Source organism: Eucyclogobius newberryi, unplaced genomic scaffold, assembly GCF_026437365.1.
Source record: "Eucyclogobius newberryi isolate DKJ021-1_F unplaced genomic scaffold, fEucNew1.0.hap1 SCAF_15, whole genome shotgun sequence".
NCBI classification, from domain to species: Eukaryota; Metazoa; Chordata; class Actinopteri; order Gobiiformes; family Gobiidae; genus Eucyclogobius; species Eucyclogobius newberryi.
This window is the reverse complement of record NW_027315779.1, coordinates 33,759,218-33,785,658: the sequence shown is the minus strand read 5'-3', so window position 1 is coordinate 33,785,658 and position 26,441 is coordinate 33,759,218. Positions and strand designations below refer to the sequence as shown.

General features: G+C 50.5%; 1 protein-coding gene across 1 annotated transcript in view; it reads left to right on the top strand.

Annotated features, from left to right (window-relative positions):
• The window catches only part of arhgef12b (Rho guanine nucleotide exchange factor (GEF) 12b), a 121,164-nt gene that overhangs the window by 15,306 nt on the left and 79,417 nt on the right, over positions 1–26,441 (top strand). Inside the window, exons 5-10 of the mRNA XM_072445465.1 lie at positions 7,168–7,225; positions 11,549–11,853; positions 12,202–12,291; positions 17,751–17,858; positions 25,159–25,338; positions 25,495–25,605. Coding sequence (XP_072301566.1) covers positions 7,168–7,225; positions 11,549–11,853; positions 12,202–12,291; positions 17,751–17,858; positions 25,159–25,338; positions 25,495–25,605 — 852 coding nt within the window. The remainder of the gene's footprint in view (positions 1–7,167; positions 7,226–11,548; positions 11,854–12,201; positions 12,292–17,750; positions 17,859–25,158; positions 25,339–25,494; positions 25,606–26,441) is intronic.

Sequence of the window (26,441 nt, the reverse complement as noted above, 5' to 3'; positions counted from 1 at the left end):
TGCCTCTCACGGCCCATAGTTACCTCTCACTCACGGCCCACAGTTGCCTCTCACGGCCCATAGTTACCTCTCACTCACGGCCCATAGTTGCCTCTCACGGCCCATAGTTGCCTCTCACGGCCCATAGTTGCCTCTCACTCACGGCCCATAGTTGCCTCTCACGGCCCATAGTTGCCTCTCACGGCCCATAGTCGCCTCTCACTCACGGCCCATAGTTGCCTTTCACGGCCCATAGTCGCCTCTCACTCACGGCCCATAGTTGCCTCTCACGGCCCATAGTTGCCTCTCACTCACGGCCCATAGTTGCCTCTCACGGCCCATAGTTGCCTCTCACGGCCCATTGTCGCCTCTCACTCACGGCCCATAGTTGCCTTTCACGGCCCATAGTCGCCTCTCACTCACGGCCCACAGTTGCCTCTCACGGCCCATAGTTGCCTCTCACTCACGGCCCATAGTTGCCTCTCACGGCCCATAGTTGCCTCTCACGGCCCATTGTCGCCTCTCACTCACGGCCCATAGTTGCCTTTCACGGCCCATAGTCGCCTCTCACTCACGGCCCACAGTTGCCTCTCACGGCCCATAGTTACCTCTCACTTACGGCCCACAGTTGCCTTTCACGGCCCATAGTCGCCTCTCACTCACGGCCCACAGTTGCCTCTCACGGCCCATAGTTGCCTCTCACTCACGGCCCATAGTTGCCTTTCACGGCCCATAGTTACCTCTCACTCACGGCCCACAGTTGCCTCTCACGGCCCATAGTTGCCTCTCACGGCCCATAGTTGCCTCTCTTGTAATTGGACAGATGTGACACATGGAACGCGATCGTTGGTGTTTCATAACATTTTCATGGTTCTAAACTCGTCTCCATAGTAACCACAACATCTGCTGTAGAATTAGTCCTTTTGCCTAAAGTGAGATGATGATGTAGAGGAGGAAATGGAGCCGGTCCTTCAGTCCCAGGTCCTTTTGTCCCAGGTCCTTCTGTCCCAGGTCCTTTTGTCCCAGGTCCTTCAGTCCCAGGTCCTTTTGTCCCAGGTCCTTTTGTCCCAGGTCCTTCTGTCCCAGGTCCTTTTGTCCCAGGTCCTTCTGTCCCAGGTCCTTCTGTCCCAGGTCCTTTTGTCCCAGGTCCTTCTGTCCCAGGTCCTTCAGTCCCAGGTCCTTTTGTCCCAGGTCCTTTTTCCCCAGGTCCTTCAGTCCCAGGTCCTTTTGTCCCAGGTCCTTCTGTCCCAGGTCCTTTTGTCCCAGGTCCTTCAGTCCCAGGTCCTTTTGTCCCAGGTCCTTTTGTCCCAGGTCCTTCTGTCCCAGGTCCTTTTGTCCCAGGTCCTTCTGTCCCAGGTCCTTCTGTCCCAGGTCCTTTTGTCCCAGGTCCTTCTGTCCCAGGTCCTTCAGTCCCAGGTCCTTTTGTCCCAGGTCCTTTTTTCCCAGGTCCTTCTGTCCCAGGTCCTTCTGTCCCAGGTCCTTTTGTCCCAGGTCCTTCTGTCCCAGGTCCTTCTGTCCCAGGTCCTTTTGTCCCAGGTCCTTCTGTCCCAGGTCCTTTTGTCCCAGGTCCTTTTTTCCCAGGTCCTTCTGTCCCAGGTCCTTCTGTCCCAGGTCCTTTTGTCCCAGGTCCTTCTGTCCCACGTCCTTCTGTCCCAGGTCCTTCAATCCCAGGTCCTTCTGTCCCAGGTCCTTCTGTCCCAGGTCCTTTTGTCCCAGGTCCTTTTGTCCCAGGTCCTTCAGTCCCAGGTCCTTCTGTCCCAGGTCCTTCTGTCCCAGGTCCTTCAGTCCCAGGTCCTTTTGTCCCAGGTCCTTCTGTCCCAGGTCCTTCTGTCCCAGGTCCTTTTGTCCCAGGTCCTTCTGTCCCAGGTCCTTCTGTCCCAGGTCCTTTTGTCCCAGGTCCTTCAGTCCCAGGTCCTTTTGTCCCAGGTCCTTTTTTCCCCAGGTCCTTCTGTCCCAGGTCCTTCTGTCCCAGGTCCTTCTGTCCCAGGTCCTTTTGTCCCAGGTCCTTCTGTCCCAGGTCCTTCTGTCCCAGGTCCTTCAGTCCCAGGTCCTTTTGTCCCAGGTCCTTCTGTCCCAGGTCCTTCAGTCCCAGGTCCTTCAGTCCCAGGTCCTTTTGTCCCAGGTCCTTCTGTCCCAGGTCCTTCTGTCCCAGGTCCTTTTGTCCCAGGTCCTTCTGTCCCAGGTCCTTTTGTCCCAGGTCCTTTTGTCCCAGGTCCTTTTGTCCCAGGTCCTTCTGTCCCAGGTCCTTCAGTCCCAGGTCCTTTTGTCCCAGGTCCTTTTGTACCAGGTCCTTCAGTCCCAGGTTCTTCTGTCCCAGGTCCTTCAGTCCCAGGTCCTTTTGTCCCAGGTCCTTTTGTCCCAGGTCCTTCAGTCCCAGGTCCTTCTGTCCCAGGTCCTTCTGTCCCACGTCCTTCTGTCCCAGGTCCTTCAGTCCCAGGTCCTTTTGTCCCAGGTCCTTCTGTCCCAGGTCCTTCAGTCCCAGGTCCTTCTGTCCCAGGTCCTTCAGTCCCAGGTCCTTCAGTCCCAGGTCCTTTTGTCCCAGGTCCTTTTGTCCCAGGTCCTTCAGTCCCAGGTCCTTCTGTCCCAGGTCCTTCTGTCCCAGGTCCTTTTGTCCCAGGTCCTTCTGTCCCACGTCCTTCTGTCCCAGGTCCTTCAGTCCCAGGTCCTTTTGTCCCAGGTCCTTTTGTCCCAGGTCCTTCAGTCCCAGGTCCTTCTGTCCCAGGTCCTTTTGTCCCAGGTCCTTTTGTCCCAGGTCCTTCAGTCCCAGGTCCTTCTGTCCCAGGTCCTTCAGTCCCAGGTCCTTTTGTCCCAGGTCCTTCAGTCCCAGGTCCTTTTGTCCCAGGTCCTTCTGTCCCAGGTCCTTCTGTCCCAGGTCCTTTTGTCCCAGGTCCTTCAGTCCCAGGTCCTTCTGTCCCAGGTCCTTCAGTCCCAGGTCCTTTTGTCCCAAGTCCTTTTGTCCCAGGTCCTTCAGTCCCAGGTCCTTTTGTCCCAGGTCCTTCTGTCCCAGGTCCTTCTGTCCCAGGTCCTTTTGTCCCAGGTCCTTCTGTCCCAGGTCCTTCTGCCCCAGGTCCTTCTGTCCCAGGTCCTTCTGCCCCAGGTCCTTCTGCCCCAGGTCCTTCTGTCCCAGGTCCTTCTGTCCCAGGTCCTTCTGTCCCAGGTCCTTCTGCCCCAGGTCCTTCTGTCCCAGGTCCTTCTGCCCCAGGTCCTTCTGTCCCAGGTCCTTCTGCCCCAGGTCCTTCTGCCCCAGGTCCTTCTGTCCCAGGTCCTTCTGTCCCAGGTCCTTCTGCCCCAGGTCCTTCTGTCCCAGGTCCTTTTGTCCCAGGTCCTTCTGTCCCTGGTCCTTCTGTCCCAGGTCCTTCTGCCCCAGGTCCTTCTGCCCCAGGTCCTTCTGTCCCAGGTCCTTCTGTCCCAGGTCCTTCTGCCCCAGGTCCTTCTGTCCCAGGTCCTTTTGTCCCAGGTCCTTCTGTCCCTGGTCCTTCTGTCCCAGGTCCTGGGAAATACTTTTTATTATGGTTTCTATCAAGTCAAATAGTTCAACTTTTTCCACCAAAAGTTCCTCAAGTCTGAACTTTGCAGTTCGTGGGTAAATCGTCTGTTGAAGTTGGAAATATGCAAATATTAGCCTCTCATAGGCTCATAAGGACCAGGGACAGAAGGACCTGGGACAGAAGGACCTGGGACAGAAGGACCTGGGACAGAAGTCATGTCCTAGGCCCTTTCTGAGAGCCACTTATGGTCTATTGTAACGTGAACTCAGAATCACAAAAGTTATATTGATTCATCCATTTCCAATTAAAATGATTCACAAACATAAAAACTTGCTTTGGTGATTCGATGCAACATTAATGAGGGTGGTGTCGTCATGGTGATGAGGGTGGTGTGGTCATGGTGATGAGGGTGGTGTGGTCATGGTGATGAGGGTGGTGTGGTCATGGTGATGAGGGTGGTGTGGTCATGGTGATGAGGGTGGGGTGGTCATGGTGATGAGGGTGGTGTGGTCATGGTGATGAGGGTGGGGTGGTCATGGTGATGAGGGTGGTGTAGTCATGGTGATGAGGGTGGTGTCGTCATGGTGATGAAGGTGGTGTCGTCATGGTGATGAGGGTGGTGTGTTGTCATGGTGATGAGGGTGGTGTGGTCATGGTGATGAGGGTGGGGTGGTCATGGTGATGAGGGTGGTGTAGTCATGGTGATGAGGGTGGTGTCGTCATGGTGATGAAGGTGGTGTCGTCATGGTGATGAGGGTGGTGTGTTGTCATGGTGATGAAGGTGGTGTCGTCATGGTGATGAGGGTGGTGTGTGGTCATGGTGATGAGGGTGGTGTGGTCATGGTGATGAGGGTGGGGTGGTCATGGTGATGAGGGTGGTGTAGTCATGGTGATGAGGGTGGTGTCGTCATGGTGATGAAGGTGGTGTCGTCATGGTGATGAGGGTGGTGTGTTGTCATGGTGATGAGGGTGGTGTAGTCATGGTGATGAGGGTGGTGTCGTCATGGTGATGAGGGTGGTGTGTGGTCATGGTGATGAGGGTGGTGTCGTCATGGTGATGAGGGTGGTGTCGTCATGGTGATGAGGGTGGTGTGGTCATGGTGATGAGGGTGGTGTGGTCATGGTGATGAGGGTGGGGTGGTCATGGTGATGAGGGTGGTGTGGTCATGGTGATGAGGGTGGTGTGGTCATGGTGATGAGGGTGGTGTCGTCATGGTGATGAGGGTGGTGTGGTCATGGTGATGAGGGTGGTGTGGTCATGGTAATGAGGGTGGTGTGGTCATGGTGATGAGGGTGGTGTCGTCATGGTGATGAGGGTGGTGTCGTCATGGTGATGAGGGTGGTGTGGTCATGGTGATGAGGGTGGTGTCGTCATGTGATGAGGGTGGGGTCGTCATGGTGATGAGGGTGGTGTCGTCATGGTGATGAGGGTGGTGTCGTCATGGTGATGAGGGTGGTGTCGTCATGGTGATGAGGGTGGTGTCGTCATGGTGATGAGGGTGGTGTGGTAATGGTGATGAGGGTGGTGTCGTCATGGTGATGAGGGTGGAGTCGTCATGTGATGAGGGTGGTGTCGTCATGGTGATGAGGGTGGTGTCGTCATTGTGATAAGGGTGGTGTCGTCATGGTGATGAGGGTGGAGTCGTCATGTGATGAGGGTGGTGTCGTCATGGTGATGAGGGTGGTGTCGTCATTGTGATAAGGGTGGTGTCGTCATGGTGATGAGGGTGGAGTCGTCATGTGATGAGGGTGGAGTCGTCATGTGATGAGGGTGGAGTCGTCATGTGATGAGGGTGGAGTCGTCATGTGATGAGGGTGGTGTCGTCATTGTGATGAGGGTGGTGTCGTCATGGTGATGAGGGTGGAGTCGTCATGTGATGAGATTGGTGTCGTCATGGTGATGAGGGTGGTGTCGTCATTGTGATAAGGGTGGTGTCGTCATGGTGATGAGGGTGGAGTCGTCATGTGATGAGGGTGGAGTCGTCATGGTGATGAGGGTGGAGTCGTCATGTGATGAGGGTGGAGTCGTCATGTGATGAGGGTGGTGTCGTCATGGTGATGAGGGTGGAGTCGTCATGTGATGAGGGTGGAGTCGTCATGTGATGAGGGTGGAGTCGTTCGCAAACTTGATCAGTTTTACGGAGTCATGGCTGGAGGTGCAGCAGTTTGTCACAGGGAGAAGAGCAGAGGAGAAAGTACACAGCCCTCTGGAGCTCCTGTGCTGATGGTCCCAGTGTCCAAGACCTTCTTCCCCATTCGCGTGCACTGCCTCCGATCTGTCAGGAAGTCAGTGCTCCCCCTGCAGGTGGAGTCGGTGCTCCCCCTGCGGGTGGAGTCGGTGCTCCTCCGGCGGGTGGAGTCGCCGCTCCTCCCTGCGGGTGGAGTCGCCGCTCCTCCCTGCGGTCGGCGCTCCTCCCTGCGGGTGGAGTCGGCGCTCCTCCCTGCGGGTGGAGTCGGCGCTCCTCCCTGCGGGTGGAGTCGCCGCGTCGGCGCTCCTCCCTGCGGGTGGAGTCGCCGCTCCTCCCTGCGGGTGGAGTCGGCGCTCCTCCCTGCGGTCGGCGCTCCTCCCTGCGGGTGGAGTCGGCGCTCCTCCCTGCGGGTGGAGTCGGCGCTCCTCCCTGCGGGTGGAGTCGCCGCGTCGGCGCTCCTCCCTGCGGGTGGAGTCGGCGCTCCTCCCTGCGGGTGGAGTCGCCGCTCCTCCCTGCGGGTGGAGTCGGCGCTCCTCCCTGCGGGTGGAGTCGCCGCTCCTCCCTGCTGTCGGCGCTCCTCCCTGCGGGTGGAGTCGGCGCTCCTCCCTGCGGGTGGAGTCGGCGCTCCTCCCTGCGGGTGGAGTCGCCGCGTCGGCGCTCCTCCCTGCGGGTGGAGTCGCCGCTCCTCCCTGCGGGTGGAGTCGGCGCTCCTCCCTGCGGTCGGCGCTCCTCCCTGCGGGTGGAGTCGGCGCTCCTCCCTGCGGGTGGAGTCGGCGCTCCTCCCTGCGGGTGGAGTCGGCGCTCCTCCCTGCGGGTGGAGTCGCCGCGTCGGCGCTCCTCCCTGCGGGTGGAGTCGGCGCTCCTCCCTGCGGGTGGAGTCGGCGCTCCTCCCTGCGGGTGGAGTCGCCGCTCCTCCCTGCGGGTGGAGTCGCCGCTCCTCCCTGCGGTCGGCGCTCCTCCCTGCGGGTGGAGTCGGCGCTCCTCCCTGCGGGTGGAGTCGGCGCTCCTCCCTGCGGGTGGAGTCGCCGCGTCGGCGCTCCTCCCTGCGGGTGGAGTCGCCGCTCCTCCCTGCGGGTGGAGTCGGCGCTCCTCCCTGCGGTCGGCGCTCCTCCCTGCGGGTGGAGTCGGCGCTCCTCCCTGCGGGTGGAGTCGCCGCGTCGGCGCTCCTCCCTGCGGGTGGAGTCGCCGCTCCTCCCTGCGGGTGGAGTCGGCGCTCCTCCCTGCGGGTGGAGTCAGGCAGGTTGAGCGGGGAGAGCTGGTCCTGGAGCAGAGCAGGAGGTGGTGCTGATGCAGAGCTGAAGTTTATTCCAGTTTAACTAAAAACATTAGGTAGAATTTGAATATTGTTTTGCCAAGTTTAGTAAGATCTAATTTACTTAAATACTAAATAAGATTTCCAAAACTCCCTTATTTTTTGTCCAATCAACAAAAATGTGGCAATTTACACATAAAATGCCTTATTTGTCTTCTTTATTTAAGTAAATGTAAGATTGTGTCCTTTGTGGTGGCAGGTGAACGGCACTCTGGTCACTCACTCCAACCACATCGAGGTGGTCAAGCTCATCAAGTGTAAGTCTGCTCATGTCATTCTGCTGACCGTGTGTCAAATGGGTCAAATGTAGTGAATATAAACGATTGACCCGTGTCTGAGAGAACCATGTTATGAATGTCTGGAATATGAAAATGAGCAATATTTTGAACTCTTCCAGTTGTAATCCTCCTGTATCTGGTCATGTTACAGGAACGTCAAAAATGCAAATGTTGTGAATATTTACATGGACCTTAATAGTTTCTCTTTCATTATTTACTAAAGCCAAAGAACCAGAGTGATAACAAACAAGCTAACGCACCAGGAAACTAGCAAAGGTCTTCCTAAAAACAATTGTAAAAGCATTAAGTTCTACATTAGGTTATTGTATGTGACGGTCCCAACCGCCCCATCAATCCGCCCGAGAGAGCAGCGCCCCAGAGAGCCGCGCCCCAGAGAGCAGCGCCCCAGAGAGCCGCGCCCCAGAGAGCAGCGCCCCAGAGAGCCGCGCCCCAGAGAGCCGCGCCCCAGAGAGCCGCGCCCCAGAGAGCCGCGCCCCAGAGAGCAGCGCCCCAGAGAGCCGCGCCCCAGAGAGCCGCGCCCCAGAGAGCCGCGCCCCAGAGAGCCGCGCCCCAGAGAGCCGCGACCCAGAGAGCCGCGACCCAGAGAGCCGCGCCCGAGAGAGCCGCGCCCGAGAGAGCCGCGCCCGAGAGAGCCGCGCCCGAGAGAGCCGCGCCCGAGAGAGCCGCGCCCGAGAGAGCCGCGCCCGAGAGAGCCGCGCCCGAGAGAGCCGCGCCCCAGAGAGCCGCGCCCGAGAGAGCCGCGCCCCAGAGAGCCGCGCCCCAGAGAGCCGCGCCCCAGAGAGCCGCGCCCCAGAGAGCCGCGCCCCAGAGAGCCGCGCCCCAGAGAGCCGCGCCCCAGAGAGCCGCGCCCCAGAGAGCCGCGCCCCAGAGAGCCGCGCCCCAGAGAGCCGCGCCCCAGAGAGCCGCGCCCCAGAGAGGCGCGCCCCAGAGAGGCGCGCCCCAGAGAGGCGCGCCCCAGAGAGGCGCGCCCCAGAGAGCCGCGCCCCAGAGAGCCGCGCCCCAGAGAGGCGCGTCCGAGAGAGAGCCGCGTCCGAGAGAGAGCCGCGCCCCAGAGAGAGCCGCGCCCCAGAGAGAGCCGCGCCCCAGAGAGAGCCGCGCCCCAGAGAGAGCCGCGCCCCAGAGAGAGCAGCGCCCCAGAGAGAGCAGCGCCCCAGAGAGCCGCGCCCCAGAGAGCCGCGCCCCAGAGAGCCGCGCCCCAGAGAGCCGCGCCCCAGAGAGCCGCGCCCCAGAGAGCCGCGCCCCAGAGAGCCGCGCCCGAGAGAGCCGCGCCCGAGAGAGCCGCGCCCGAGAGAGCCGCGCCCGAGAGAGCCGCGCCCGAGAGAGCCGCGCCCGAGAGAGCCGCGCCCGAGAGAGCCGCGCCCGAGAGAGCCGCGCCCGAGAGAGCCGCGCCCGAGAGAGCCGCGCCCCAGAGAGGCGCGCCCCAGAGAGGCGCGCCCCAGAGAGGCGCGCCCCAGAGAGGCGCGCCCCAGAGAGGCGCGCCCCAGAGAGGCGCGCCCCAGAGAGGCGCGCCCCAGAGAGGCGCGCCCCAGAGAGGCGCGCCCCAGAGAGAGAGAGCCGCGCCCCAGAGAGAGAGAGCCGCGCCCCAGAGAGGCGCGCCCCAGAGAGAGAGAGCCGCGCCCGTGCTCAGCTGGACACCTGAGTGCTCGGTGAGATGTGGTCAGGAGGGCGTGAGAACGGAGCACACACTGTGGTCAGCTACATCTGACCATACGTCAGATCTCGCAGGTTGGTGGTGCGATCGCAGCTGCCTCATGTGAATACTGCCGTTGTGTCCCTGGGCAAGACACTTAACCCCCAGTGTCTGCGTACATCTGGTGTGTGAATGGATGACTGGTTCCTTGATGTAAAGCGCTTTGAGTGCCTTGACGGTAGAAAAGCGCTTTATAAATGTGACCCGCCCACATACGAACACTTGAAAAGAAACAAGACCAGTGGCTACAAGAAGAATGGGTTGGACTGTTTACAAAAGCTGTTGAAAGAGGAGGTGATGGACAGGATACAGTATTACAGACTGTATCCTGGGGAAGCCATGCCGTGCATTTATGGCCTTCCAAAAATACACAAGAGATGTTCCACTCAGACCCATCGTGTGCAGCACAGACTGCATCACGTACAATGTGGCCAAACATTAACAACTATCTTGGCTCCAATAGTGGGGAATTCAGAACATCACGTGGAAAACACATATCATTTTGTGGACAAAGTGAAACATCTTCAACTGGATCCAGATGACCTCATGGTTTCATATGATGTCGTGTCCCTTTTCACCTGCATCTGACCTCTGACCTCTGAGGCAGTAGCAGCGGTGAGGACCAGACTGCAGGAAGACACCACCTACAGGACAGGACCAAACTGACACCTGAACACATCTGAACACCACCTACTTTCAATTCCAGGGACGATTTCACAGACAGATTGTCCCGTCTCTCCCACAGTGACCAAACTGTCCATGGAGCACTTTGAGAAGAAGGCTCTGGCCTCCTTTTCAGGCTCCGCCCCAAAACTGTGGTTTCGCTACGTTGATGATACATTTGTAACAATCAAGAAACAAGAGCTGGAGCCTTCTCAGAGCACATCAATGCTGTGGACCCACATATCAGGTTTACAAGAGAAGACCCTAAGGAGAACCGCTTGGCCTTTCTAGATGATTCCACTCTCAGAGGAGAGGACGGGAAGCTCCAAACAGAAGTTTATAGGAAACCTACACACACGGACCAGTATCTGCTCTTTGGCTCTAACTACCCACTACAGCACAAGCTGAGAGTGATCAGAACCTTACAACACAGAGCTCAAGGTGTGCCCACCAGCTCAGAGGGCAAGAGGTGCCCACCAGCTCAGAGGGCAAGTGGTGCCCACCAGCTCAGAGGGCAAGAGGAGCCCACCAGCTCAGAGGGCAAGAGGTGCCCACCAGCTCAGAGGGGCCCAGCAGCTCAGAGGGCAAGAGGTGCCCACCAGCTCAGAGGGCAAGAGGTGCCCACCAGCTCAGAGGGCAAGAGGTGCCCACCAGCTCAGAGGGCAAGAGGTGCCCACCAGCTCAGAGGGCAAGTGGTGCCCACCAGCTCAGAGGGCAAGAGGAGCCCACCAGCTCAGAGGGCAAGAGGTGCCCACCAGCTCAGAGGGCAAGAGGTGCCCACCAGCTCAGAGGGCAAGAGGTGCCCACCAGCTCAGAGGGCAAGAGGTGTCCACCAGCTCAGAGGGCAAGAGGAAAGAGGAAAAACACGTCCGGAATGCCCTCTCAGCCTGTGGATACCCCACTTGGGTCCTCAACAGAGTGAAGAGAACCAAAAAGCAGGACAAAAGGGACAAAAGGGAAACAGAACAGAGAAGGGTGTTTCTATCCCTTATGTCTCGGGACAGTCTGAAAAAATGCAGAGAATTTTTAGACAACATGAAGTTCCTGTTTTTATTAAACCAGGAAACACTTTAAGACACAAACTGGTTCATCCAAAGGACAAGATGCAACACAAAAACAGAGCAATGTAGTTTATTCTGTCCAATGCAGTGAAGAAAAGTGTGAAGAGCGCCACATAGTGAGACTAAACAGCCTCTGCACAAGAGTCTCTATCAGCTCAGAAGACACTGGAGTTCAGGACCACAGAGTGAAGTGCATCTGCATCTTAAAGACACTTATCACTCGTTTGAAGACGGTGAGGTGAAGATTTTAATCAGGAGAAAAGATAGTTTGAAAGAGGAGTTAAGGAAGCTTTTTTTGTTAAAAAAGAAAGATCTTCTTTAAACAGGAATGGAGGGTTAAGATTCAACCTTCCTGTGGTTTATAATGGAATATTGAAGCCCTGGTGTGGTAGAGGTCCAGGACATTCAGATGCTAATCAGGTCCTTAGGGCGAGTGAGCCAGGGACACACAAACAAAGGGGAGATTAATAGTCCATTAAAGGACTGATAATAAACAAAAGGCTTGTGAGAAACAAAGAGGTTTAAGTTTCTGTTGAAACAAAACCATTTTTTCCACTTCAGGAGGCTTACCACAGAATAGAATAAATATCTGCGTTCCCGGCCTAAATTTGCTTATTGACAATGACTCTTGGATGAGAGTCGAAACGTCTTGTTTTTTTCTAAACCAGATGAAACAACTGAACCTTTTTCTACACAGTTAGTCCGAGTCTTAAACTCTAGGGATTCTAGAATGTTATGTTATGTGTCAATGTTGATGTTGATGTTGATGTAAATGTAAAAAAATGGAATAAGCAGATTTGATGAACAATAACTAGTCGAATGCTCCACTTGAGCTGTTGTTAAACTGTCGCGTTTCCCTCTTCACAGCTGGTTCCTACGTGGCCTTGACCGTCCTGGGCCGGCCCCCGGGTCTCCCTCACATCTCCCTGGCGGACGAGCTCTGTTCCTTGCCCTCTTTGACCCCTGTGTCCACTCTGCACTCCCCTGTCCTGTCAAGAGGAGATAGGAGCAGTCCTCTGTCTCTCAGGGGCACAGTGTCCAGCAGTCTGTCACCAAGCAGCTCCATCCACAGCAGCCCCATGACCCTCAGCCCCATGACCCTCAGCCCCATGACCTCCCTGAGCCCCTCAACCCTCAGCCCTGTGACCTCCTGCCCACCGGAGGAGCTGCAGGTCAGTACCACAATCAGACTTGCCTCACACATGAGGTGTGCAATAGTTGTCATCATCTGGGATGGTGAATTCATATTCTAAAGTAGAATGTGATCATTGGATGAAGAACAGCTCTGCCTTTTGTTTGTGTTTAAGGCTCTTTTTGGCATTTTGCCCAGTTATTGATCACGTTTAATAAACTTCAGCTTCACCGCTCGACCTCAGGTCTTGAGGTCTAAGTACATTTCTGTTTCACTGACCCATCGTGTCAACACAGAGACAGGAATATATACTGTATATGTATGTGTGTATGTACATTATGTATATATATTGTTGTCCCTCTAAATCCCACTTGTCTCTGTTGCCTAGGTTACACATGTAGACTGTGTGGACGATAGCAGGTTGTTTCTTCTGGGAGACATGTCTCCGTCCTCGCACAGCAGTGCCATCCAGAGCCCGGTGAGTAGTGTTGCTTTCTTTATTTGTGTTTTGTACAAATTGTGTTTAGAGGGGCCCAAGATCAGCCGGGGCCCTTCAGACGCACCGGCTCTGAAAATCTCCTCTTCTAATGTTTAAATCTATAAATTATTGCCAGACTCGTTCCGTGATTTTTTCCCATCAAATCACATTTAGTACGACTGCTGAGACCCGGAAGTGAGAAGAAAGCTTGAAATGTTTTGGAACGTACATATTCAACTGTGAAGTTTCCTCTGCAGCCACTAGAGGGAGCCACAACTCAAAACGGGTCAGAGCAGAACATCTCGGACATTATAGACAAGCTACGTGAAGTCAAAGCCGAAGGGTTTAACTCTGGGTGAAGAAGAAACATATAAAGAGCAACATTCTGGATTGGAGGATCATGGAGGAACAATATCAGACTTGAGCGGGCCCCAGAAGGCGAGGAAGGACCAGAAGACCTCTCCAGAGCTTATATGTGGTTCTGGAGCGGGCCCTTCCAGCTGTAGGAAGAGCACATCACCAGGGCCAAGGAAGACGAGACGCTGATAAACCACGAGGCCTGATAAGGATGTTTCTGAAGCACTGTGAGAAGGAGAAGTTAAAGGAGACCTCCAGGACTGCACAAGATCTGTAATAATAAGTAAATCTGTACGAGATTTTTTTTCCCCGGATCTTTTGTCTTTAGAGCTTTATACCACTCTGAGGTGTGTCTTTAGAGCTTTATACACTCTGAGGTGTGTCTTTAGAGCTTTATACACTCTGAGGTGTGTCTTTAGAGCTTTATACACTCTGAGGTGTGTCTTTAGAGCTTTATACAACTCTGAGGTGTGTCTTTAGAGCTTTATACACTCTGAGGTGTGTCTTTAGAGCTTTATACACTCTGAGGTGTGTCTTTAGAGCTTTATACAACTCTGAGGTGTGTCTTTAGAGCTTTATACACTCTGAGGTGTGTCTTTAGAGCTTTATACACTCTGAGGTGTGTCTTTAGAGCTTTATACAACTCTGAGGTGTGTCTTTAGAGCTTTATACACTCTGAGGTGTGTCTTTAGAGCTTTATACACTCTGAGGTGTGTCTTTAGAGCTTTATACACTCTGAGGTGTGTCTTTAGAGCTTTATACAACTCTGAGGTGTGTCTTTAGAGCTTTATACACTCTGAGGTGTGTCTTTAGAGCTTTATACCACTCTGAGGTGTGTCTTTAGAGCTTTATACACTCTGAGGTGTGTGTTTAGAGCTTTATAACGCTCTGAGGTGTGTCTTTAGAGCTTTATACCGCTCTGAGGTGTGTCTTTAGAGCTTTATACACTCTGAGGTGTGTCTTTAGAGCTTTATACACTCTGAGGTGTGTCTTTAGAGCTTTATACACTCTGAGGTGTGTGTTTAGAGCTTTATACACTCTGAGGTGTGTCTTTAGAGCTTTATACACTCTGAGGTGTGTGTTTAGAGCTTTATACCACTCTGAGGTGTGTCTTTAGAGCTATATACCACTCTGAGGTGTGTCTTTAGAGCTTTATACACTCTGAGGTGTGTCTTTAGAGCTTTATACACTCTGAGTTGTGTCTTTAGAGCTTTATACACTCTGAGGTGTGTCTTTAGAGCTTTATACCGCTCTGAGGTGTGTCTTTAGAGCTTTATAAACTCTGAGGTGTGTCTTTAGAGCTTTATACACTCTGAGGTGTGTCTTTAGAGCTTTATACCGCTCTGAGGTGTGTCTTTAGAGCTTTATAAACTCTGAGGTGTGTCTTTAGAGCTTTATACACTCTGAGGTGTGTCTTTAGAGCTTTATAACACTCTGAGGTGTGTCTTTAGAGCTTTATACACTCTGAGGTGTGTCTTTAGAGCTTTATAACACTCTGAGGTGTGTGTTTAGAGCTTTATACACTCTGAGGTGTGTGTTTAGAGCTTTATACACTCTGAGGTGTGTCTTTAGAGCTTTATACACTCTGAGGTGTGTGTTTAGAGCTTTATACACTCTGAGGTGTGTCTTTAGAGCTTTATACACTCTGAGGTGTGTCTTTAGAGCTTTATACACTCTGAGTTGTGTCTTTAGAGCTTTATACAACTCTGAGGTGTGTCTTTAGAGCTTTATACACTCTGAGTTGTGTCTTTAGAGCTTTATACACTCTGAGGTGTGTCTTTAGAGCTTTATACACTCTGAGGTGTGTCTTTAGAGCTTTATACACTCTGAGGTGTGTCTTTAGAGCTTTATACACTCTGAGTTGTGTCTTTAGAGCTTTATACACTCTGAGGTGTGTCTTTAGAGCTTTATACCACTCTGAGGTGTGTCTTTAGAGCTTTATACCACTCTGAGGTGTGTCTTTAGAGCTTTATACACTCTGAGTTGTGTCTTTAGAGCTTTATACCGCTCTGAGGTGTGTCTTTAGAGCTTTATACACTCTGAGGTGTGTCTTTAGAGCTTTATACACTCTGAGTTGTGTCTTTAGAGCTTTATACACTCAGAGGTGTGTCTTTAGAGCTTTATACCGCTCTGAGGTGTGTCTTTAGAGCTTTATACACTCTGAGGTGTGTCTTTAGAGCTTTATACACTCTGAGGTGTGTCTTTAGAGCTTTATAACACTCTGAGGTGTGTCTTTAGAGCTTTATACCGCTCTGAGGTGTGTCTTTAGAGCTTTATAAACTCTGAGGTGTGTCTTTAGAGCTTTATACCGCTCTGAGGTGTGTCTTTAGAGCTTTATACACTCTGAGGTGTGTCTTTAGAGCTTTATAACACTCTGAGGTGTGTCTTTAGAGCTTTATACACTCTGAGGTGTGTCTTTAGAGCTTTATACACTCTGAGGTGTGTCTTTAGAGCTTTATACGCTCTGAGGTGTGTCTTTAGAGCTTTATAACACTCTGAGGTGTGTCTTTAGAGCTTTATACACTCTGAGGTGTGTCTTTAGAGCTTTATACACTCTGAGGTGTGTCTTTAGAGCTTTATAACACTCTGAGGTGTGTGTTTAGAGCTTTATACCACTCTGAGGTGTGTCTTTAGAGCATTATACCACTCTGAGGTGTGTCTTTAGAGCTTTATACCACTCTGAGGTGTGTCTTTAGAGCTTTATAACACTCTGAGGTGTGTCTTTAGAGCTTTATACACTCTGAGGTGTGTCTTTAGAGCTTTATACACTCTGAGGTGTGTCTTTAGAGCTTTATAACACTCTGAGGTGTGTGTTTAGAGCTTTATACCACTCTGAGGTGTGTCTTTAGAGCATTATACCACTCTGAGGTGTGTCTTTAGAGCTTTATACACTCTGAGGTGTGTCTTTAGAGCTTTATGGAGATTTATTGTTTTTGAGTATTTTAATTGCACTATGAATTTCAGTAGCGGTTATTTCAGTACCTATTTTTTGTTGTGGCGGTAAATTCAGTCATTTTTTGAGTCGGAGTGACCACCAGGGGTCAGTCCAGGGGTCAGGCTTCAACAGTCCAGGGGTCAGACTTCGACCCGATCGGGAGACTAAATCTCACGATTTTAAGTTATTTCAATCGACCTTTTGTACGTCGTTATCCTTTATTTTTGTAGCAAAGGCGAGCGGGGGGAACATGCGGGGGACACGGGCGCCGCCATGTTTGTTGTGATGACGCTTGGGCATGTTTCAATCCCAGAATGCATCGCGTAAGTCAAATTTCACACCATGACAGAGCCTGGCATTACTCTGGACATGTCAGTGGTGCCGATAAAGGTAAACTAACTTGTTAAATTAATCTCGCCCTTTTCAATTTCCTGTAGCATTATAGGGTCATTGTTTATGGCATGTTTAGTTTCCAACAGCTAAAGTTTGTTCTGTAAATCGTTACTTTTTTTGTCTTTGTGTCATTTTGGTTGAGGCGACAGCAATTATCCTGCCCCTCAAAACTGCCTTAGCTGCATCCTCTACAAACACCTCAATGTCCTTTGTCATCATTTTTACAAAGAGTGTGTCATAAAGTAGACGAGAATGAAATCTCCAAAGTGTAGGAGGGTTAGGGTTAGGGTCTATTGTACCTGTGTCTCCTTCTGTGACTTTGGACCTGTCTTTGTTGTTAAAAATAAAAAGCAGTTTATTCTAGTACAGATCTCATGTGGGAAGGAAAAATGTGGTTCTTGGCGACATTAGGATTCATCTCTCTCCAGATATCGATCATTCCTACATTATGTATTCATTTACAAAATGTTTTATTTGTAGATTTACCAGTACTTTGTGAGCTTGAGACATCCAATGTCCTCCACAGACGAGGGTTCCCTCAGAGTGGTTTGTGATCAGATCCACAATCAGTATAGAAAGTGAGAGCGCCTCCTGGTGGAGCAAATACATGAATCCAAGTAAACACACTTTCATTAATAGTTCCTTTGACCAGAACAAATCTGTCATCTTTATCTTTGTGTTCAAAACTCTGCTCAAAGGCCACACCCCTCTTATGTTTGCCACTGTATGAGGACTTTATTCATGTTCCAAGTCATTCACATGTGTTTCTTGTAAATATTCATACTACTTTATAAATATAATATTACAATTGAAATCTTCTCAGTATATTGGCTTTGGTCGAACACAAACACTGCCACGGACACAATTTTGGCAGCAGGAAAAAGTCCGTCACAAAGAAATGGATGACACAAACCTCACCAATGACAGGGCTGAGATAGGAAGAGACATCAGGCAAATGAGAAGAAAAATGACATTCAGACTTCATTTGAAATGGGACTTGAATGAAGGAAATGTTGAGCTGTCATTTCATTTATTTTTTCATACTGTCACTATTATTATATATATATATATATATATATATATATATATATATATATATATATATATATATATCCCTTAAACAATAATAACGGTTTACATTATTGCAGAATCAGCGTAAAACGTGACTCACTTTCTCTTGAAGTGAAGTGTGTCTGTGTGTGTGTGTCTGTGTGTGTGTGTGTGTGTGTGTCTGTGTGTGTCTGTGTGTGTGTGTCTGTGTGTGTCTGTGTGTGTCTGTGTGTGTGTGTGTGTGTGTCTGTGTGTGTGTGTGTGTGTGTCTGTGTGTGTGTCTGTGTCTGCGTGTGTCTGTGTGTGTGTGTCTGTGTGTGTCTGTGTGTGTGTGTGTGTGTCTGTGTGTGTCTGTGTGTGTGTGTCTGTGTGTGTCTGTGTGTGTCTGTGTGTGTGTGTGTGTCTGTGTGTGTCTGTGTATGTGTCTGTGTCTGTGTGTGTGTGTGTCTGTGTGTGTCTGTGTGTGTGTCTGTGTGTGTGTGTGTCTGTGTGTGTCTGTGTGTGTGTGTGTGTGTGTCTGTGTGTGTGTGTGTGTGTGTCTGTGTGTGTGTGTGTGTCTGTGTGTGTCTGTGTGTGTGTCTGTGTCTGTGTGTGTGTGTGTGTGTGTGTATGTCTGTGTGTGTGTCTGTGTGTGTCTGTGTGTGTCTGTGTATGTGTCTGTGTCTGTGTGTGTGTGTGTGTGTGTGTGTGTGTATGTCTGTGTGTGTGTCTGTGTGTACTTTAGGTCCAGAGCAATGGAGACGTCTCCTGCTCCAGCCCAGAGGAGCCCCAGAGCTGCACTGAGGGACACAGCTCGGGGACAGCAGGGGACGCCGAGGACGCCCAGGGACAGGTACAGCCTCAAAGCAGACCATGTAAATACTGTTGTAAATGACACTGTTTCAACCATTGACGCCACTGACCAAACAAAACATGCCTGGAATGTTTTTTTATTTCGATGTGTCCTTTTCCTGCTGGAGGGTTTCTCCATGGACATGACCTCCGGGTTATGGCGGCGCTTTGAGCTAACACACTTCTCACCATCGTTGCTCCTTTAAAATCATCATTTGACCCACATAATCCCAAAGAGCACAAAACATGAGGAACACTACGGGAAAAAGCCAACAAAGCTGACGGCCCACAGCTCCATCGGAAAACAGCCCAAATCACAAGCTAACGAGGCTAACAAGGCTTACATGGCTAGCAGGCCTGACGCGGCCCTGACGCAGCCCCTCCCCGTCGGAGATGCGGAGCCCCGCCGGCCCCGACAGAGAATGTCGCCACTTCTTTGCATCGGAAAAGGGAGAGAATATGATGAATCATCAGTTATTGCTCATGATGTGTGAAATAAGAAACAAAATGCAGTGTGATATGGAATTTATTACAGCGGAAATGATAGTGGCCATTGCCCTGGCAGTATCTGCTGCAGGAGCCGCTGCAGGAGCCGCTGCAGGAACCGCTGCAGAAGCCGCTGCAGGAGCCGCTGCAGGAGCCGCTGCAGGAGCCGCTGCAGGAGCCGCTGAGCTGAAGGCAGCAGGAGTAACTGGAACACGCATGGAGGAAGTCGAGCAGCGTGTCTCAGACAATCCGGACGATCTGCAGACAGTAAGGGCCAAGATGGAGGCGCTGCAGGACAGAGTGACCACGCTGCAGGACAGAGTGACCACGCTGCAGAACAGAGTGACCACGCTGCAGGACAGAGAACAATAATATGAAAAAATATTCTGTATTTGGAGTCCAGATCACGTCGTCCTAACCTGAGGCTTGTGAGCGTAGACGGAGGAGAAGAAGGAGACAGGAGGCTTTATGGAGGGGATCATTCATGAGCTCCTTGATGGCTCAGCAGTTGAAGTTCCAGCTGATGAACCACGAGGCCTGAGAATGAGGTTTATTAACGATCGTGTGAAGGAACGTGTCTTTAAAGCTGCAAGGGTTAAAGGAGACCTCCAGGGTTAAAGGAGACCTCCAGGGTTAAAGGAGACCTCCGGGGTTAAAGGAGACCTCCGGGGTTAAAGGAGACCTCCGGGGTTAAAGGAGACCTCCGGGGTTAAAGGAGACCTCCGGGGTTAAAGGAGACCTCCAGGGTTAAAGGAGACCTCCAGGGTTAAAGGAGACCTCCGGGGTTAAAGGAGACCTCCGGGGTTAAAGGAGACCTCCAGGGTTAAAGGAGACCTCCAGGGTTAAAGGAGACCTCCAGTACAAAGGGAAGCGCGTCTTCTTTGCTCCAGATATTCAATACGAGGTTCATCAACAACAGCAAAGGTTCCACCATCCACCATCTGTGAAGCGCTCAGGAGGAGAAAACTGAGGCATGGGTTCTCTTTCCTACCAGGAGAAGCAGAGGTGCTCCTCAGAACACCAGGAGAAGCAGAGGTGCTCCTCAGAACACCAGGAGAAGCAGAGGTGCTCCTCAGAACACCAGAAGAAGCAGAGGCGCTCCTCAGAACACCAGGAGAAGTAGAGGCGCTCCTCAGAACACCAGGAGAAGCAGAGGTGCTCCTCAAAACACCAGGAGAAGTAGAGGCGCTCCTCAGAACACCAGGAGAAGCAGAGGCGCTCCTCAGAACACCAGGAGAAGCTGAGGTGCTCCTCAGAACACCAGGAGAATTAGAGTCGCTCCCCAGAACACCAGGAGAAGCAGAGGCGCTCCTCAGAACACCAGGAGAAGCAGAGGTGCTCCTCAGAACACCAGGAGAAGCAGAGGTGCTCCTTAGGACACCAGGAGAAGCAGAGGCGCTCCTCAGGACACCATTAGAAGTAGAGGTGCTCCTCAGAACACCAGGAGAAGCAGAGGTGCTCCTCAGAACACCATTAGAAGTAGAGGTGCTCCTCAGAACACCAGGAGAAGCAGAGGTGCTCCTCAGAACACCAGGAGAAGCAGAGGTGCTCCTCAGAACACCAGGAGAAGCAGAGGCGCTCCTCAGAACACCAGGAGAAGCAGAGGTGCTCCTCAGAACACCAGGAGAAGCAGAGGTGCTCCTCAGAACACCAGGAGAAGCAGAGGCGCTCCTCAGAACACCAGGAGAAGCAGAGGCGCTCCTCAGGACACCAGGAGAAGCAGAGGCGCTCCTCAGGACACCAGGAGAAGCAGAGGCGCTCCTCAGAACACCAGGAGAAGCAGAGGTGCTCCTCAGAACACCAGGAGAAGCAGAGGCGCTCCTCAGAACACCAGGAGAAGCAGAGGCGCTCCTCAGAACACCAGGAGAAGCAGAGGTGCTCCTCAGAACACCAGGAGAAGCAGAGGCGCTCCTCAGAACACCAGGAGAAGCAGAGGTGCTCCTCAGAACACCAGGAGAAGAAGAGGTGCTCCTCAGAACACCAGGAGAAGCAGAGGGGCGTGATGAGTTAATAAGGGCTAATATCCAGTTCTTTCTAAGGATTGGTGTCAGGAGTGACTGGGGAAAGAGGACATCATGTCCCTGATACCTAAAGAAGTGAAGGAGCGACTGGACTGTGCCTCATAGAGACTATTTCTAGTCTGAATGTGGACTATCGTTTATACATCTCAATTATGTCCAAAAGAACGGAACAAATCCTCCTGAAAGGATTTATTAACAAACGACAAACACAAGACAATCTTTACACATAATGAGTCAAATCCAAAAACAACAAAACAAAGCCGTAATAATTAGTTTGGACGCCGAGAAGCATATTTATTTAAAGTGCTGAATAAATTTCAAATCAACAATTTCATTTTCTCTGGAGAACCACAGGATCACAATGGTGTTGGAAAAGTGTGTCTGGTTTCTTTCTAAGCCCATGTCATGACCGCTCTTCCTGGTCATGGTACGTTCTTTTCTTCCATGTTTTGTTTTGTTATAAGTTTGAAAAATGAAAAACATTAAATAAAACATGAATTTTCAAGATATTATTTAAACTATAAAAAACACCTGCAATTGTACCTACAGATAAATATAGTAGAAAAAGCTTCAGTTGTAGTCATCTGGACTCAGTTTGAAAAAATAGACGTTTCGACTCTCATCCAAGAGTCATTGTCAATAAAAGAATTTAGATCGAGAACTCTGATATTTATACTGTTCTGTGGTAAGACCCGCCCATTGGGAGGAGCCTTCCTGAAGTAGAAAGAGTTGTTTGTTTCAACAGAAACTCCCCCTTGTATCTACCGAGCCTATTCAGAATTTTAATGGCCTATTAGAATCCTCTTTGTCTTTGTGAGACCCTGGCTCAACCACCCTGAGTACCTGATTAGCATCTGAATGTCCTGGTCCTCTACCTTTCCAGGGGTTCAGTAACCCATTATAAATAACAGGAAGATTAAACCTAAGCCCTCCATTTCTGTTTAAAGAAGGTCTTTCTTTTTTAACAAAAATAGCTTCCTTGACTCCTCTTTCAAACCATCTTTTCTCCTGCTTAAAACCTTCACCTCACCGTCTTCAAACGAGTGATTAGAGGCTTCAAGATGGAGATGCACGGCGCTCTGAGGTCCTGAACTAGTATTTCTTCTGTGCTGATAGAGCCTCTTGTGTAGAGGCTTTTTTGTCTCACCTATGTACCGTTCTTTACAGCTTTCTTCACTGCATTGGATCGAATCAACTACATTGCTCTGTTTTTGAGTTGGCAACTTGTCCTTTGGGTGAACCAGTTTTTGTCTTAAAGTGTTTCCTGGTTTAAAATAAACAGGGACTTCGTGTTGTCTAAAAATTCTCTGCAGTTTTTCCGACAGGCCAGACACATAAGGGATAGAAACACCCTTCTCTGTTCAGTTTCCCTTTTGTCCTGCTTCTTGGTTCTCTTCACTCTGTTGAGAGCCCAAGCGGGGTAACCACAGGCTCAACGACTCAAAAACAGAGCAATGTAGTTTATTCGATCCAATGCAGTGAAGAAAGCTGTAAAGAACGGTACATAGGTGAGACGAAACAGCCTCTACACAAGAGGCTTTATCAGCACAGAAGAAATACTAGTTCAGGTCCACAGAGTGCCGTGCATCTCCATCTTGAAGCCTCTAATCACTCGATTGAAGACGGTGAGGTGAAGGTTTTAAGCAGGAGAAAAGATGGTTTGAAAGAGGAGCCAAGGAAGCTATTTTTGTTAAAAAAGAAAGACCTTCTTTAAACAGAAATGGAGGGCTAAGGTTTAATCTTCCTGTTATTTATAATGGGATACTGAACCCCTGGAAAGGTAGAAGACCAGGACATTCAGATGCTAATCAGGTACTCAGGGTGGTTGAGCCAGGGTCTCACAAAGACAAAGAGGATTCTAATAGCCCATTAAGATTCTGAATAGGCTCGGTAGATACAAGGGGGGAGTTTCTGTTGAAACAAACAACTCTTTCTACTTCAGGAAGGCTCCGCCCAATGGGCGGGTCTTACCACAGAACAGTATAAATATCGGAGTTCTCGATCTAAATTCTTTTATTGACAATGACTCTTGGATGAGAGTCGAAACGTCTATTTTTCAAACTGAGTCCAGATGACTACAACTGAAGCTTTTTCTACTATGGAACACGCCTGGACGAATGAGGGATTACACCGACATACAGATAAATATGTGTATGTGTAATTAAAGCTCCACCATGAAACTTCTAGTCAAAATATCAACACAAATGTTTTTGTCTTGTTTTTTTTTCATTTTTGATGCTTGTCTTGGACAGACAAACTCACCGTGAGCATCTGCACAAACCTGACACGTGTTTGCTCTGGAGGAGGAGCCTTATCCTCCTTGTTTCCATGGAAATGTTGCTCCTTTGTCTATAATATTCCGCAGTGTGACATAAAACGTATATTTCTGCATGAAGATAGTTCCAAAGTATGGTTTTATCTTTATATTTTCATGGAGTCATGCTGGTGAAGTTCCACCACCAGAACGTTACACAATGTTGCTTTAAAGAAGACGTAATATGCTTTTATCTGTTATAGTTCATGTCAGGTTAAGATAAGGTTAAAGTACATTATATTTTCCCTGTATGGAAATTTGACCCATCCATCAATGCCACTGAGGTGTTCTGTCCGGAGCAGTGAAGACCCGTGTGACCCGTGTGACCCCTGTGACCCGTGTGACCCCTGTGACCCGTGTGACCCTGTGACCCCTGTGTGACCCGTGTGACCCCCCTGTGACCCTGTGACCCGTGTGACCCCTGTGACCCCCCTGTGACCCCTGTGACCCTGTGACCCGTGTGACCCTGTGACCCCTGTGTGACCCCCCTGTGACCCTGTGACCCGTGTGCTCGGCCTCATCAGGACGATAGCAGTGGTTCCATGTTTTAGGTCCTAACAGAAATGACTTAAGGCTTGTAGTTCCCTGTTTAAGCTTCAACATTCAGAATCCTGCCTGGCTCACGCCTCCTGGATCCAGCCTCACAATGTGTTGTGTATTTTGGGGAACTCAACATGGAGGAGAGTCCAGCCGAGCTAAACCGGACACTGTGAAGCACAAACACAGGAAGTGCAGGACAATTAGACACATGAGGTCATCCATGTAGCAGTGACCCTCTGGTTTAACTGTATCAATCTGAGACTGTTATTGACACCATGAGAACAAAGGGAAAGCTTATATCTACTTGAACTGTCAATATAATACCATATAATATATAATACTGACCAAATAATAAATGAACAAATCAATCAATAAAATTCCGGGTTTAGCGAAGGTGGAACCTGCCATACTTTTCTCACTTCTGCACTTTTCTGGTGACATTTGACTGTAAAATCTCAGTTTCACCCTCAAAACCAGGAGCAAGACGTGAGATTTGAGTACGCCTGAGTGTAATCCCTCATTTGTCCACAAGTGGTCTTTTCTTTGTTCAAGCTAATAAAGCTAACGTGGCTACCACGATTTCTGAGGGGCTGACCCCACAGACTGAGTTCACACTGCAAACACCTGCGTCCCTGTGGGACGGATGGACACGACGTGGACACGACGTGGACACGACGTGGACACGACGTGGACCCGACGTGGACCCCGGTGGTTGGGGACCCCTGGTGTAGAGAGAGAGCACAGCACCTGAACGAGAAAAGACAAGAGGCAGATGAGGCTGATAATGAGGTTTCTTAACGAGCGTGAGAAGGAGCGCCTGAAGGCTGCAGCAGTTAAAGGAGACCTCCAGAACAAAGGCTCCGTTTGACCCTGATCCGTTTGACCCTGCTGACCTTTGTGTGATCTATTTGTTTTGGGCATCTGACTTTATGACATCTTATAAATCATCACTATTTACTTCCATCACTGGTCATGAGGTCATGAGGTCATGTGGTCATGTGGTCATGATGTCATGTGGTCATGTGGTCATGAGGTCATGTGGTCGTGAGGTCATGAGGTCATGTGGTCGTGAGGTCATGAGGTCGTGAGGTCATGTGGTCATGAGGTCATGTGGTCATGAGGTCATGTGGTCATGAGGTCATGTGGTCATGAGGTCATGAGGTCATGTGGTCGTGAGGTCGTGAGGTCATGAGGTCATGTGGTCATGTGGTCATGAGGTCGTGAGGTCGTGTGGTCGTGAGGTCATGAGGTCATGTGGTCATGTGGTCATGTGGTCATGAGGTCATGTGGTCGTGAGGTCATGAGGTCATGTGGTCATGTGGTCATGTGGTCATGAGGTCGTGAGGTCATGTGGTCATGAGGTCATGAGGTCATGAGGTCATGTGGAGGCCAAACAGAAATGGTAATTACATAACTGTGATATTTAGAGGGAAAATGTGAACAAATTTAAGTAGTAAACAAATCTGAATAAACAAGTAAATGTAAGACCCAGACAAACATATTTGAAGACGGCTCGTGCAGCATCAGCTCTGAGCAGCATCTGCTCTGAGCAGCATCAGCTCTGAGCAGCATCTGCTCTGAGCAGCATCAGCTCTGAGCAGCATCTGCTCTGAGCAGCATCTGCTCTGAGCAGCATCTGCTCTGAGCAGCATCAGCTCTGAGCAGCATCTGCTCTGAGCAGCATCAGCTCTGAGCAGCATCTGCTCTGAGCAGCATCTGCTCTGAGCAGCATCAGCTCTGAGCAGCATCAGCTCTGAGCAGCATCAGCTCTGAGCAGCATCAGCTCTGAGCAGCATCAGCTCTGAGCAGCATCAGCTCTGAGCAGCGATGAAGCTCACACAAGAAGCTCCTCGTTACGTGGGTGAAACAGAAGTGCTTGTATTTTCTCCAACACTTCATTCAGTTTCCATGGTTCTGTTGAACATAATGTGTCTGTTCAGGAGAGTAAAGTGCTGAGGCCACACCTCCAGACACAGAGGCCACACCTCCAGACACAGAGGCCACACCTCCAGACACAGAGGCCACACCTCCAGACACAGAGGCCACACCTCCAGACACAGAGGCCACACCTCGACACACAGATCATCGGAGCTGAGGACGACTACTTTGAACAGGAGCAGGTCAGTCACTTCACATCTACATCGTAAACCACCTCTAAAGCTCTGATGCTCCAGACTCTCATTTTTGCTCTGCTGCATGAACATGTGACATCACCTCTTCACTTCTCTTTGAACCTCTCTGTACGGACTGCACTGCTGACCACACGTTCATTGCAGATAAACGGGCAGTGCAGCAGTTTCCAGAGCATGGATCTGCTGAAGGCTCGTCCTGCTCACCTGGCGGCGTTCCTCCATCACGTGGTGTCGCAGTTTGACCCGGCTCCTCTGGTAAACACTCACAAACACCTCCAACTTTTAGCTGTGTGGACTCCAGAGGCGCTCAGTCCGAGTGTGGCTCAGGTGGGTTCATCTTGCAGCTCTTGGGCTCGGTCAGGTTCATGTTGGAGTCTGGTCACCTCGGCCTCTGCTGCACATCCATCCAACTCAATGCAACTGGGTTTTATTGCAAATGTAATTCTGTGACGCATGTGAAACCAAAAAGATCATTGGTCAAAAATGTCACTTTGACATTCTGCAGAAATCAACAATGTTTTTCAGTCCCTTGTGATATGTTTATGTTTCCATTGTATTGAAGCATAAGCATTATTCAAACATTGATCTGTTCAGAAAACACAGAGATGCTTCTGGACGTCTGAGCGGCTCATGTTTACTTTCAAAACAAATCTAAATTGTACCTGGATTGGTTTTCCCAGATGACGGGCAGCAGTAGCTCAGATCCACTGACCCTCAGATGAAGACTGCCGTTGTGTCCTTGGGCAAGACACTTGATGACTGCTTCCTTGATGTAAAGGGCTTTGAAAAGCACAAGCACTATATAAACGTGACCATTGATTTATTTGTATTTATGAGGCTGAGGCGCTTTTGCATTCTATTTGAACACTGCAATATACTGTAGTATAGTATTTATACTTACTGCAATATACTGTAGTATAGTATTTATACTTACTGCAATATACTGTAGTATAGTATTTATACTTACTGCAATATACTGTAGTATAGTATTTATACTTACTGCAATATACTGTAGTATAGTATTTATACTTACTGCAATATACTGTAGTATAGTATTTATACTTACTGCAATATACTGTAGTATAGTATTT